The sequence below is a fragment of the Heteronotia binoei genome, chromosome 1 (genome assembly GCF_032191835.1).
Source record: "Heteronotia binoei isolate CCM8104 ecotype False Entrance Well chromosome 1, APGP_CSIRO_Hbin_v1, whole genome shotgun sequence".
Classification (NCBI taxonomy): domain Eukaryota; kingdom Metazoa; phylum Chordata; class Lepidosauria; order Squamata; family Gekkonidae; genus Heteronotia; species Heteronotia binoei.
This window is the reverse complement of record NC_083223.1, coordinates 149,486,725-149,502,012: the sequence shown is the minus strand read 5'-3', so window position 1 is coordinate 149,502,012 and position 15,288 is coordinate 149,486,725. Positions and strand designations below refer to the sequence as shown.

Genomic DNA, 15,288 nt, shown 5'->3' with positions numbered 1-15,288 from the left:
TCTACAGACCTTTTTGGATAACTCATGCACTCTGGACATTTTCAGTCTGACTTCAGTCAAGTTATGCACTGGTGAACCTAAGGTGAGCCCTGCTGGATCAGACCAGTGGCCCATCCAGTCTGGCATCCTGTCTCACATAGTGGCCAACCAGTTATTCTAAGGGCCAACAAAAGGGCACAGAAGCCCAGACCTACTGATGCTGCCTCCTGGCACTGGTATTCAGAGATTTACTGCCTCTGAATGTGGAGGTTCCTTTTAGTCACCATGGCTAGTAGACACCGACAGACTTATCCTCCATGAATCTGTCTAATCCCTTTTTAAAGCTGTCTATGCCTGTGGCCATCACTGCATCCTCTGGCAACAAATTCTGCATTTTAATCACTCATCATGTAAAGTAATAGTTCCTTTTGTCTGTCTTGAATCTACTCCTTATCGACTTCATTGGATGCCCTCAAAGTCTAGAAGGAGAAAAAAGTTCTCTGTCAACTGTCTCCATCCCATGCATAATTTTATAAACCTCTATCATAGCCTTCCTTTAGCTGTCATTCTTTAGCCTTTCCTCACAGGAAAGGTGCTACTACCCCAGAATCTTCTTGGCTACCCTCTTCTGTACATTTTCCAGCTCCGCAATGTCTTTTTTTGAGACATGGTGAGCAAACTGCACACAGTATTGCCAATATGGGTGCATTACAGATATATACAGGGGCATTATAATATTTGTGGCTTTATTTTCAATCCCTTTCCTAATTATCCCCAGCATAGTGTTCTTGTTTTCCATGTGGCACACTTGGTTGACACTTCCACTGAGCTATCCACTGTGACTCCATGGTCTCCTTTCCTCAAGTTCAGACACCATTAGCATATATTTGGTTGGATTTTTTTTTATCCAATGTGCATCGTGTTACACTTACCTACAATTAATTTCATTTGCCACAAAGCTGAAGCAGGACTTCCCTTTGCAGAAGTTGTGCTGATTTTTCCCTCAGCAGGCTTCATTTCCCTAATAATTCCATTTCTAATTACAGGTCTACTAATTTGCTTGGGACAGATATCCGCCTAACTGGTCTATAACTTCCTGGTTCACTTCTAGATCCCTTTCTAAAAGGGGTGCCGCAGGGAGCAGTTCTCTCCCCGATGTTATTTAACATCTACATGCGCCCCCTTGCCCAGATTGCCCGGAGGTATGGGCTTGGGTGCCATCAATATGCAGATGACACCCAGCTCTATCTGCTAATGGATGGCCGGCCTGACTGCGTCCCAGGGAATCTGGACCTGGCATTGCAGGCTGGGCAGGTTGGCTTAGGCTGAGTGGGTTGAAGCTGAACCCGACGAAGACAGAGGTCCTTTGCTTGGGTCGCGATGCTCTGGGAGGAGAAATTCCTCTCCGGGTCTTTGACGGTGTGCCGCTAAAAGCGGCGCACCGAGTCAGGAGCTTGGGTGTTCTACTGGAGCCTTCATTATGAATGGAGGCCCAGATAGCAGCCACTGCCAAGTCAGCATTTTTTCATCTGAAGCGGGCAAGGCAGTTGGCCCCCTTCCTAGAGTGTCGGGACCTAGCAACAGTGATCCATGCAATGGTAACATCAAGGATGGATTACTGTAATGCCCTCTACATGGGGCTGCCTCTGTGCTGAACCTGGAAGCTGCAGCTGGTGCAGAACGCGGTGGCTAGGCTGTTATTAGGGCTCCCAAAATGGGAGCACATACAGCCGGGGCTACGCGGACTGCACTGGCTGCCAGTTGTATACCAGGTTCGCTACAAAGTGCTGGTTATTACCTTTAAAGCCCTATATGGTCGTGGACCTGCCTACCTGAAGGACCGTCTCTCCCCATATGAACCCCAGAGAGCACTGAGGTCAATGGGGAAGAACCAACTGACTATCCCCAGGCCGAAGGAGGCAAAATTAAAGAATACTTGTACATGGGCCTTCTCCATTGCAGCTCCACACCTATGGAACCAGCTCCCGGAAGAAGTGCGGGCCCTGAGGAGCCTTGAACAGTTCCGCAGGGCCTGCAAAACCTTCCTCTTTAGGATGGCCTTTACCTACTGAATGACTGATGGACTCGTCTTAAATGATTCCGCCATCATACATACTTGCATCTAATAGAATAGCACCAGAAATGTTAATTTTAAATTGGAATGTTTTAAGTTGAATGTTGATTTTAAAATTTGTTGTATAACTCATGTACAGACTGATTATGTTGTTAGCTGCCCTGAGCCTGCTTTGGCAGGGAGGGTGGGATATAAATAAAATGTTATTATATTATTAAAAAACTGGTGTGACATTTGCTACTCTCCAGTATTTGGGTACAGTGGCTGATTTTAGTGACAAATTATATATCAAGGAAATCAAATACTAGATGACTTTAGTTGATGATCTCTGTCTGAACACAGACAAAGGCCATGCCTATTTGTTGCTCCTACTGGAGGGAGAAGAGCCACTGCCTGACAGCTGTAGTTAAGTGGCTGTGAATAAACAGTAACTGAACTCTGAGAAGATGAAAGTAATACTGACTGGAAAGACTGAAGTCTTGAAGGATATTGTGCTTTCCACTTTTGATGTGGTTCAGTTGACGCATGCTAATTTGGCTAAGAGCCTAGGGTTTATATTGACCCAGCATTACTACTGGAGAAGTCAATTAAAACACAAAAACTGCTTTCTTCCAACTTAGAATGTGGCCCCCTACATTGACTCAACTGATCTGGCCACAGAGATCCATATATACATATACAGATCTCCCCTCAAAATCAACTCAAACTCGTTAGTGCAGAATGCTGCAACTCAATTATCTAGACAGTACACGCATATTACACTGATTCTATAGTCACTCCATTAACTAATGGCCAGCCAATGGGTTCAATTCAAGGTATGGGCTATCATGTGCAAAGCGCTTCATGGCCTTGGACTGTCATATCTGCAAGGCTGCCTCTCCCCTCCTATGCCCCATACTTCTCTCATCTGAACAGGTCCTTCTACAGATCTCACCATATAAAAGGCCAAAATCAACAACTGCTTGGAACCATGGATTCTCTGCAGTAGCCCTCACCCTATGGAATAGCCTGCCTGAGGAGGCCTCAAAGGGTCCCACACTTTTGACTTTCTGCCAACTGTTCAGGAGAGCATTTTTATAAAGGAATAGGGCTGCATTATAACAAAATGGTTAATGAAGACACTTCAGTAGAGGGCATGGGAGAGCCAGTCGGTGTAGTGGTTAAATACGCAGACTCTTATCTGGGAGAATTGGGTTTGATTCCCTACTCCTCTACTTGCAGCTGCTGAAATGGCCTTGGGTCAGCCATAGCTCTTGTAGGAGTTGTCCTTGAAAGGGCAGCTGCTGTAAGCAGGACCGGCCCAAGCCTTTCTTGGGGGGGGGGGGGTGAGGAGATTGTGACCATTCTGAGACTCTGAGATTCAGAGTATAGGGTAGGATATCTTCTTCTTCTTCTTAGACCAGAGTTGGGGAATCTTTTTTCTGCCAAGGGCCATTTGGGTTTTTATAATATCATTTGCAGGCCATACAAAAGTATCAGCTTAAAAAACAGTGCTCCATCAATGAACAACAAATCAAGACCGGAAAAATTAATGCAAATAATTGTTCTATTTGAATAATTATTTCTATTTGAAGTCATGTTGAGAGAGCCTAATTTGGCACACCCACCCACACCCACTGCCCTAGGCAAATGCCTAGGTCCAGGGCTTTTTTTGGTAGAAAAAGCCCAGCAGGAACTCATTAGCATATTAGACCACATCCCCTAATATTAGCATATTAGACCACAGCATCTAGGACAGGGGTGTCAAACATGCAGTTCAGGGCATGCAGTTCCTTTCAGGCTGCTGAGCAACTGGCTGTCATCTGCTTTCTTCTCCCTCTCCCTTGCTTCCTTCTGCATCACAGCTTGTTTTGCTAGACTTGCTCAATTGCACTGGAACTACAGAGCAAAACCTCTATTTTTTTCCACTGGCTGAGGCTCGCCCCTTGGGGAGGAATAGCTTGCTTTGCCAGGCTCTATCAATTGCACAACAGAGCTACTGAGCCAAGCCACTCTTCCTTCTATTGGCTGAGGCTCCCCCCCAGTCCCCTGGGGAAGGAAGGAAAGAGCCAGAGCTTCCTTTGCCCAGTTCCCTGGATCCCATGGGAGAAATACAAAGAAAGCATCTTTAAGGCCAATGAGTGCTAACGTTTTAAGCATATTTTAAGTTTTTAAAAAAAAAAAAATATATATATATATATATATATATATATATATATATATATATATATATATATTTGTGTTTGTCTGTGTTCTTTATAAAATTTATCTCTCTGCTACCTAATCTTAAATAAGTACACACATGGCCCAGCCCTACATGACCCGGCCCAACCCAACATGGTGCAGCCCAATAAGGTCTCATTTATGTCAGATCCAGCCCTCATAACAAATGAGTTCGACACCTCTGATGTAGGATAATCAAGTGCAAATTGAACTGGTGGTAGCTGGGTAATAAAGGAAAATAAAGAAAGGGGGAAGAAAGAAGAATAAAGGGAAATAAATAAATGGGGGGAGAAAGGGAAAGAAAGGAAGGGAAAGAAAAGGAAACAAAGAAATGGGGAGAAGAAATTAAAAGAAAGGGAAATAAAGAAATGAGTGGGAAACTAACCTGAACTTTGACAGTGACTTTTCCAGGCCCTGCAGCAATCCTGGCTGGCCAGCCAGGCCCCAGGGAGGCTGCTGTGCGGCTGGGACCCACAATCCCTGCTGGCTGGCCAGCCCCTGGGGAGGCTGCTGCACAATGCAACCACACCTCACAATCCTCACCGGCCAGCCGGGCCCCAAGGAAGCCGCCATGTGGCTCGGCCCAGCAATTCCCAAGGGCCAGACTAAGCGGTCTCAAAGGCCATAAATGACTCTCGGGACAGACATTCCCCATCACTGTCTTAGACTATACTACATTCCTACTATGTATTATCCATTGCTGTATGTTTTTATCTTGCTCTCACTGCATCAAAGGTCATGTATCACTCATGTATCACTATTTCTTGCATTAACGTATCATTTTTAATATTTATGTCTGGCTTCAGATTTTTGCAAACCTAGTCCTATTACACTGTTCATTAAATGTCTCCTCATTCTACTTATACTAACTTATATTGTGTAATCCACCTTCTGTCTAAGTGAGAAAGGCAAACTATAAATAACAAAAATAAATTAAATAACAAATTAAAAACCAGAATTTTAGGACAGCATACGCAGTACAAAACAGTGCTATTTACTTTATTTTACCTTTTTGATTTTTTATCTCTTGGGTCCAGACAAGATTCCTGTGATCCTGCAATTGCTCCAGTAGATCCAGTGTACGAGTTTGATCCTTATGCAAGAGAAAGTAAAATTACAGTTGAAAGGCTGGATGAATGAAAAAAGTGAACCTTTCTGTTAAAGGTGCAGTGCTCTTAATTGGTACTCTTCGTTGGAATAAAGTGTCAACCTATGATTTCTAGTCCTTTGAAGATAATCAAGTAATCTTTCCAGTAAAAACAAAGTAGTTATCCCTAGAGCTATTGGCCTGTTAACTGCAAGAAGAGAAAATATAATATTGCCATGTCCTTTTATTTTAAAATATGGAGATGACAAGTTGGAATAACATTTTTGAAAGATATAGGAAAATACGTATGTAGATAATAAAGTAACTAATAATGCCAACAGCAAGTATACAAATACGATGGCTACAATCCTCCACACATTTTGACCACTTAAGTCCTCCTGAAGTTAACTGTACCCGGGCAACCTAATTGAGTGAAGGATTACATCTTAAGAGCTTTCTACATTCACAAAAGCTAAATAATAGATTTACAGCTAAGATACGGAACTATTGCTTTTTTATGGCTGAATATTACTTAGCTGATCTGATTATGAGGCATATTGTATACAAACTTATTAACCTACAGAAAGTCAGGATACATTCCTGGGAAAACTTTCTACTTAGTTAGCTAGTTACACAGCCAGTCTGAAACTTATTTGGCTTTTTACAATTTTATATTCTGAAAAAGAAAATTAGTTCTTCCCCTACAATAAGTTCACATTTTGAACAGATTTTACAGCACTGCACCTTTACAAATAAAATCCTCACAAAACAGACTGATCCTTTCAAAAGACCACAAGACTAAACACATTCACTTCAACTTGACATACTAATCCTATACGCAGATATTAAAGGTATTATTGTTTTTGTAGGAGAAAAACGTCCTTGTAGAAGTCGCCACAATTCCTTGTCCATTTTTTACCCCTTATTTTTAGTTTCTTATTATTTCATGTGTTATGTCTTGTGAGCCTTGATCTACACAAAAGCAAATGTATGCTCCTTCCATTAGTGTATTCAATTACTGAACTTAAATAGTGGAAATGAAGCTCATTTATAGCAGTGCAAAGCAATATTGATATACCAGAAGTAAACCAAGATTGCAATGCTATGCACATGTACTTGGGAGAAAGCCCCACTGTGTTCAGTGAGATTTACTTCTGGGAGAACATGCACAGGGCCACATTTCAGGGTCACAAATTTCAAATAAATTGATTTCTTTCGGTCACTGCCAAATTTAAAATCTAACCCATCATTTTTGTTGGAAAAAAATCTGCCTTAATGCAGACAGATTGCAGTTCAACCAATTTTACTCCAAATTTGAAAAGCCAATATATTTAAAGTGGTCCCAAGCCATCCAGTGGAAGGAGCTGGGAAAATTCAGTTTTGCATAAGCACAATTTGCCATGTAAAAAAGGACAGAAAGGACAGTGTTAGCAAGTTGGAGCGATGACAAGCTGCACAGCGAATTCTGCATTTGTGCAAAGAGCTTTGTATTTTATGTAGACAAGTCTTCACCGATTGTATGTACCTTCAGGTTAAGTATACGACCTTTAATATAGACTTTTAAATATGTATGAAATACAAATAACCAGAATTAGTCAAATGGTTCATGCGTTTGTCTATGATGAAGAACTAGCATTCCTTAATTATTACCAAAATTTATCTATATGTATTGCATCTTCAAACAAGACACTGGGTTGGATCCAACACAAAGATGCAGCCACTCCCCCCCCCCCTTTTTCCTTCCCTGGCTATAAGCAATCATTTCTGATCCTAGGAAATTTTATTCCTGGGGTCATGGGACATGCCTGGAATATCCCACACTGTCCAATGAACTGCGCTGAAGAGGGAAGAGAAATTGTTCCCTTCTTCTTTTGTGAGCAGATTTGCACTGATGGATGAAGCAGGAAAGACAATTTTGTCTCCTTCCTTTCTCATTGCAGTCCAGCAGCCTGCATGGCTGTTGCTTCAGATGGATCTTGTGACCCTGAGAATAAACTGCCCTGGAGCTGGAAATGGTTGCTCGGCAGGGGTGGCCAAACTGTGGCTTGGGAGCCACATGTGGCTCTTTCACACATCTGGTGTGGCTCTTTCAGCCCCCACTGCCCTGTCAGCTGGCATGCAGAAGGCATTTGTCTCTTTAAATCACTTCTCCAAGCCAAGCCAGCCAGTGGCTTGAAGAATGCATTTAAAGTTAAAACTGCTTTCTTTCCACCTCTCCCTCCACCCCCCATCTATTTTCCTTCTTTCCTTCCTTCCTTGAAGCTCTCTAGCATCTGATGTTCATGTCCTGTGGACCTTCAGCATCTGCCATTTATTCTATTCAGCTCTTATGTTAAGCAAGTTTGGCCACCCCTGGTTGCTAGGGAATGAGAAAGTAGGAAAGATATGAAACTGTAACTAATAAATCACTGAGTATCACAATAAGACATTAACTACTGGAAGAGGTAGCTTCTCCCCAGCACAGTATGATAGAAATATTGGAATAAGTGATTTATTGTCATGTTGTATTTAGGGTTGCCAGTCTCCAGATGCTGGCTGGAGATCTCCTACTATTACAATTGATCTCTGGGTGACCAAAATCAGTTCTCCTGGGGAAAATGGCTGCTCTGGAGGCCAGATTTTATGGCATTATATCCTGCTGAGGTCCCTCCCCTCCCCAAAGCTTACCCTCCCCAGGCATTTTCCAACCCAGGGCTGGCACCTAGCTGTACTTGAGGGTTCAATGGGGAAGGATTAACTAATGACTATTATTTCTGAAACTTAAATAGTGTCACATAAAACCTCAAAAACAAGCATCTTCCAAATTTTACACCTTCTAAACTGAAGATCAATTTTATGTAAATTATATCCAGAAAATCATTTACTTTACAGCACTACTATTGATAATGAACAACATTATATGAAAGGAACTGTTAAACATTCCTGTTCAATGATCAGTAGAAGAAGCACAGAAAATTATTATTTCTTTTAACAGGTAATCTCGTAGTAACTGGGTGTTCCAACAGAAGATTCTGTAGCTGTGCACCAAAGAATACATAAGGCCAAAATGTTAAAATATAAGTAGTGCATGAATTACAGATTAAGAGAAACAGCAGTATAAGCTGTAAATTCCCTTTCTGTTCCTCACTATAATTCCTCAAACTGGGAATTTTTTCTAATACTTGAATGCAGACTTCTTTTGCTCCTACGGAATGTGATCGGTCAGTAGTAGAATGATTCAGTAATGGAATGATTCTATGTTCAAACAACTGTGGGATCTACTGGTTCAAGTAATTCTCCTTTACCATACAGTGATAATAGGATGAAGCTGGGGAAAAAACTTGGACCCACACCTGAGCTCAGTGCGCGGAGTCAAGGGAAAGGAAAAGAAAAGCAATATTCAAACCTACTTTCATTTACTGTGAAAACGGTTATTTTAATAAACTTGTTTTAAGTTTGTGACTTTATTAAAAGCGCAAAACTAACCACATATCTTGCAATAAAGTTAGAACTCTTGTGCTCTGCAGATGACAGCAGTGCAGATAATGGAACTTTTTTTTTCCAGGGTAGAAAATTAGGAAAAGTAATTCACAGAAATTAAGTGGAAGTAGGAGAAAAAAACCCAGGCCTTTACTCTAACAAGAGACAACTTGTATCATAAAGATCAACATGGGCTGCTATAGTATTGTTCTCATGTTATTAGCACTTCTTCCCTCAAACATACATCTAGCATTTAGAAGACAACACTTGTCAGTTAGTATAATTTCAAAGCCATTTGCACACTATTTGCATGCCAAACAACAAGCAAATGGAAACTTGTCCCCAATTAATGAACCAAACACACATACCCGTTTTTCATGAGAGAAGCATATAGCTCTGAAATGTTAAAGTACCATGGACCCAATGGAATAAGAAAGTGAAGAAGATACAGGATAAAGCCAAAACCAACAGTACTTTTAGCTAGCTGAACAAGAAATTTAAAAAAAAATATTTTGCTTTCATTATATGAAAGTACAAATCGTGGAGAGTTTGATAAGGAATAAAGAGGACTGAAAGAACACACCATTTACCATAGCATACCATTTAAAGTTACATCACCATGCTGAGGGATAGTGATTGAGGGATAGTGAAACAATCATAAAGTGATTTTGTCCAGGAAATCACAGTGTGAAACGCATAGAGAGTTTCATACAGAAAGATTCTTATTTAAAATTTTGTGTCTACCTTTTGAGTTGCTGGGACTGATGAAACTTGGTTTGTTTGGTATGGGAGGGGGATGGCTCAGTTTGTAAGCAGTACTGTTGGCATTGACCGAGGATGGCTGGAATGAGTTGGAAAGGAAGATGCCATCTGAGGCTGGGCGTGGCTGGCGTGAGGGCTGCTGTGGCTTAAGGGTGGCAGGAGGAAGGTCACCATAAGACTTTCTTGTACTGGAGTACTTATCCTGACCTGCTGCTAGACAGGAATCCTCCTCCTCATCATCATTGTATGCAACAAACTTGGCAGTATAAATCGTATCAGGGGAGAGGACCTGTGTTTTGAGGTAAGAAGTGTTTCGCTGAGGTGGGGGAGGAGGAGCATTAGATGAAGGGGGCAGGGGTGGGAATTCATATTCCCGTGGAAGCGGAGGTCTGTACAGACCAGGCTCATCGGGTTCCAGCAATCTCCGTTCTGCTTCATCATGCTGACGCCGCCTTTCAGCCTCCAGGCGATTGTAATATTCTTCCTCTTGTCGCCTCTGAAGAGCCCAAAGGAATAAAAAGATGTCAGTCAATAAATACCATTTTTTCAAGCAATCAGAGCGATATTTTGCTATGAAAGATTCAAAGATACAATTCCCTTCTTTATTCCTAAGAAAAGAGCAACACTTCCTACTATTAAAAAGTTATGTAAATGTTGGCTCATTTCTGTATTTAGATAGTACATAAACTTGCATTGAGAAAAATGTATGAAGGATTACCAAATTTTACACATAGTTTAAAAGGAAGAAAATAAAATTGAGCATAACCACTAAGGATTTCCACTTTGCCTTCAATCAAAAGAAACCAGTAGTTTGTTTGGTTCTCATTTGTTCCATTCTCTTCATCATTAGAAAACCTGGATTTAACGACTAGTAGTGTCTATTGCCATAATTGATCTGGTACATGAATTGGTATGTACATACTAGGGACAACAAAAAACTATTACAAGATAACTGAACACTCAGCTAATACTGAGAACTTTTTATATATACTGAACTTTATAAGCTCATCAGAGGTAGTGCAAGCATAACACTAAGAGAACTAGTATGCGTTCAATCCACTTTCTCCCTTCTGCTGTTGTGTACCCTATATCTCTCAACCACTTGGGGGGTATTATTTAATGCCAAACAGTAAGGGAAATCAATGAATACAGCAACAGAGAAGTGAAACATTAAAAATCATCTGATGAACATTATGATAGTTGATTTATTAGGACTGATACAAATGTAATGCTCACCATAGTCTACTAGTTGAAGCACTTCTTTGTCTGACTCTCCAACAAATTCTGCATGCTACCTCAACCATGGTTCAGAGTTCTGCTTGAACATTCCAAATCACAGTTATTTACTTTATTTATATCCCACCTTTCTCCCCAATGGGGACTCATAGTGATTTACATTGTTTTCCTGTCTTCCCTGTGAGGTAGGTTAGGCTAAGAGTGTGTGACTGGCCCAACATCACCTCACAAGCTTTCATGGCATGAGTGGGGATTCAAACCTGGGTTTTCCACTGCACCATGCTGGCTCTCGGCAAAGACTGGCAATTAGAGATGAGCAGTCAGATGTAGTGAAGAATCACAGTTGAGGCAGGGAGGGGTAATATGTAAAAGTCAGGGAATTCATAACCCTAGTTCTGCAGTCCAATCTCTAAAACATGCTTCATGTTAAATCTGTACCTCTTACAGGATTATTTGTAACAGATCAAAGGTCTATAAACTGAACCATATATAGGACATGTGTGACTGATGGTCATATATGATGCTGACCAACAAATTATAAGAGGCATGCTCAGAGCCCCCAGATAAAGGTTCCAAATGCCCCCATATGACCTTGATCCAAACCAAATATTGTAACAAAATAAATTACTTTGCTCAGTGTTACCATGAATATATAGTAATAATCGATCTGCCTGTCATTTACGGCAGATATAACTTATCAAAGCATAAAGCTAGAAGATTCAAAATTGACCACCAGCTTCAGAATTACTGTGGGAGTTCCAGGTTCAGAACTGAAATGTATGCAAATACCCTGGCCCAGGTCAGACACCCTCTCACCCACTATTATTAATCATATGGAACCCCCTCCCCATGCTATTTGCAATGGAAGCTAAGGGTCTCTGTTTGTAGCAAGAATAACTCATCCGAAAATAGTGCTACATGTTTGAAAACTAGCCACCAAACTCAGAATGGTGAGGGAAGTTGCAGTGCCCAAAATGAAAGGAACTGGAACACCCTGAACCAGGTTGTCTTCACAACAGACATGTAATGAGAGAGCTTTCAAGCAAACTGTCATGTATCTCTAATACTCATATCCCCAATCTGCCGCAGAAGGCTGCTCAATGACACTCTCAGCTATACCTACCTCACAGGGTACTGTGGGAATAGAATGGAGGGCAAGAGAACAATGCAGTTCTAGGTCCCCACTGCAGACAAAGATGGGTATGACATTTGTTATCTGTGTACTAATAGTGAAGTCGGCCAAATCTTTGGATATTTAAATTCAATGATTGGCATTGTGAACAGGCGATCTAGAATTTTCTACAAAGGTTTGTAGAAAAATGTGAAATCTTAAAAAAACAAAACACTGGGTTTTTAAAAAATGATAAAAGCACCTGTAGCTTCAAGCAATTAATTCCTTCAGTGCTGTTGCCAGGCAACCACAGATTCAAAGACTTGGTTCTGTCAGTAAAAGGCAGGGGCTCTTATCAGGCCTATGAGTCTTTGAGGACTCATTGGGGCCAGGCCTGATTAGGTTTGCCAGCTTCAGGCTGGAAAATTCTTGGAGATTTTGTGATGGGAGCCTGAGGAAAGCAGACTTTGGGGAGGGGATAGGCCTCAACTGGATATAATGCCATAGAGTCCAAAGCTGGCATTTTCCTCAAGAGGACAGGTCTTGGTAATCTGGAGTTGAACTGTAATTCTGATTTATCTCCAGGTCCCACCTGAAGGCTGGCAACCATGGGAAAACAGCAACTTCTGGGTGATCCCATATCACCCTATTTGCATAACTCAACTAGGCCTAGCTACCTATTACTGTTCAACAGCAGCCACTCTTTAAAAGTCAGTGAGGTATAATGGTTAGAGCTTCAGAGTGTGGTCTGGAAGACCCAGGTTTGAATCCATTTTGGTGTAGAAGCTCACTGGGTGATTATGGACCAGCAACATAATTTCAGCCCAATCTACCTAAAAGGGCAGTTGTACAGATAAAAAAAAAAGAGAAGAGGAGAAGAATGTAAGCTGCTTTGGTCCCCATTGTGGAGAAAGGTAGGGTATAAATTAAATAATAAATATAATTGAAGATGGGAGGCAGAAAAAAGGAAGGTTGTTGAATAACTGAGAAGGGAAGAATGAAGCAGGGAAAGGGGAGATGATATGGGAGCTGCCTGGAAGTGCAAAAGGAAAAATAGTGGGGGAGGGGAAGTGAGATGCCTCCCACAGGTCCTTGCAGGTTCCCATTTATAAATCTAATTTTAATGACATTAAAAAGATTACACCATTGGTCACCTAGCAAAGTAGCCTTTATAAAGGGCTATTAAATCTTCCACTAACACAATAACAACAATCCAGTGCCTGAATTGGGAGTTCTAACTCCCCTTCCATATATATAACCACCAGTCAGTTATTGTTTCATTCCACATGTAAAACCAGTAGTCAGTTAAAATTTCATTGCTGTGCATGTAAAGGGTGGTAGAGGAGAGAAGTATCCTTTTACTTCTTTATTAGATCATGGTGAAATATTAATTCCCCCCTTCTGTTGATAATATTGACAACGGTTTGCTACTACACTATTATTAAGTTCATTATGTTGCCAAATAGGATAAGGATGAGAAGGAGTGAACAAGACTTTAAAATAAGGAGGAGAGGGGGAGATGTGAAAAAATTAAGTTAAATGACAGAGAAATGAATGAGAAAAGGGTGGAAAAGAGGAAGAAAAATTAAGGAAAAGACAGGGAAAAGTTGTTTTAACTTGCTGCAACACACTACACTTTGCTTCTGTCTTGCAGAAAGGTAAGTTTAGCTGAACGAGTGTCCCACCAAGCAAGATTCCATGGCAGAGTGAAAATCTGAATCTGGGTCTCTCAGATCCTGTTAACTTGAAACTCTAGCCCCACCACACTGGCTTTCATTGGCTGGCTGTTGTTGAACTAGAGTGAGCACCTAAACCTGGATGAGGCATGGAATTCCCATGTTAGCAAGTTGCCAAATGGCTGCTGGTGAGCCTGACTCTGGTGAGTTCTTCTTCAAAGGACAGAGCAGCCTGGAAAAAGCCCTGAGCCTCGCCATCTTTTATGGACAGAAACAAGGCTTCAACTGGCAATACAATTGTGGTTGCTTAGCAATGGCAACAGAGGGCATTTGTTTCTTAAAGCTGTAGAAGCTGCTTTTACTATTTGGGGACAGAGATTAAAACCCCCTTAGCGTGTTTTTTGGTGTTTTTTAAAAAAGATTTCAGACTGTTCTTCAAAGTTGGAGCTTTTCTCAGGTTTGCAGATGCATCTTTCTTGTCCATTTATAGCTCCAGTCTCTGGTTTCAAATATCCTCAGATTTGGCCATGCTGAGATTTAGATATATTGATTAGTATGCTAGGTTTTACTGATCTACTTTAATTCATGGAAATTTCTTAATTGCAGAATAGGATAATAATCTACTAAATGATAACCATTGCCCACCGCTAAGAGAAAACTTGTTTAATATCGAAACAATGCAAACATTCTGAAAATCAAATTGCTAGAGGTCAAGGTAACGTGATGACTATAACCTTTTGTTCTGCCTCTCGCTTTGTCCGCTCCTCCTCTTGGCGCCTGCGCTCTTCTTCTTGCCGGGCTCTGTCTTCTGCTTCCCGTTTTCGCATCTCTTCCAACTGCTGCTGCCGTCTGCGCTCTTCATCCTGTAGCTAACAAAAATTTGTCCTCAATTTTTCCCCCACAAAGGCCAAAATATCTCTGCCAGAATAAAAAAAGCCACAAATGAAATGTAGATCAATACAAATATGTATTGTAAAGATGATGTTCTTCAGCAGTCACTGTGACAATGCATTGAGGATTTCATCCAGTCCAACACCCTGTGTCACACAGTGGCCAAAAAAACCAGGCACCATCAGGAGGTCCATCAATGGGGCCAGGACAATAGAAGCCCTTGCACTGTTGCCTCCCCAAGCACCAAGAATACAGAACATCACTGCCTCCGAAAGAGAGTTCCAACAATACACTGTGGCTAATAGCCACTGATGGACCTCTGCTCCATATGTTTATCCAATCCCCTCTTGAAGCTATCTATGCTTGTAGCTACCACCACCTCCTGTGGCAGTGAATTCCATGTGTTAATCACCCTTTGGGTGGAGAAGTACTTCCTTTTCTCAGTTCTAACCTGACTGCTCAGCAATTTCATTGAGTGTCCACAAGTTTGAGAAAAGTACTTCTTTCTCTACCTTTTCTATCCCATGTATAATCTTGCAAACCTCTATCATGTCACCCCTCAATCGACATTTCTCCAGGCTAAAGAGCCCCAAGAATTTTAACCTTTTTTCATAGGAAAAGTGTTTCAACCCTTTAATCATTCTGGTTGCCCTTTTCTGCACTTTTTTCAATGCTATAATATCTTTTTTGAGGTTTGGTGACCAGAAATGTACACAGTATTCCAAATGAGGACGCACCATCGATTTATACAGGGGCATTACTGGCTGATTTGTTTGCAATTTCCTTCCTAATAATTCCCAGCACATCATTG

The 15,288-nt window shown here is 41.2% G+C and overlaps 1 protein-coding gene across 6 annotated transcripts in view; it reads right to left on the bottom strand.

Annotated features, from left to right (window-relative positions):
- AFDN (afadin, adherens junction formation factor) overlaps positions 1-15,288 on the bottom strand; it is a 221,883-nt gene that overhangs the window by 2,967 nt on the left and 203,628 nt on the right. For 4 of the 6 annotated variants that reach the window (XM_060242324.1, XM_060242299.1, XM_060242308.1 and 1 more), the window contains 3 exons: positions 14,321-14,455; positions 9,771-10,059; positions 5,264-5,348 (listed from right to left, as the gene is read on the bottom strand). In XM_060242324.1, coding sequence (XP_060098307.1) covers positions 5,264-5,348; positions 9,771-10,059; positions 14,321-14,455 — 509 coding nt within the window. The remainder of the gene's footprint in view (positions 1-5,263; positions 5,349-9,770; positions 10,060-14,320; positions 14,456-15,288) is intronic. The other 2 variants (XM_060242316.1, XM_060242341.1) reach the window with 2 other exon arrangements.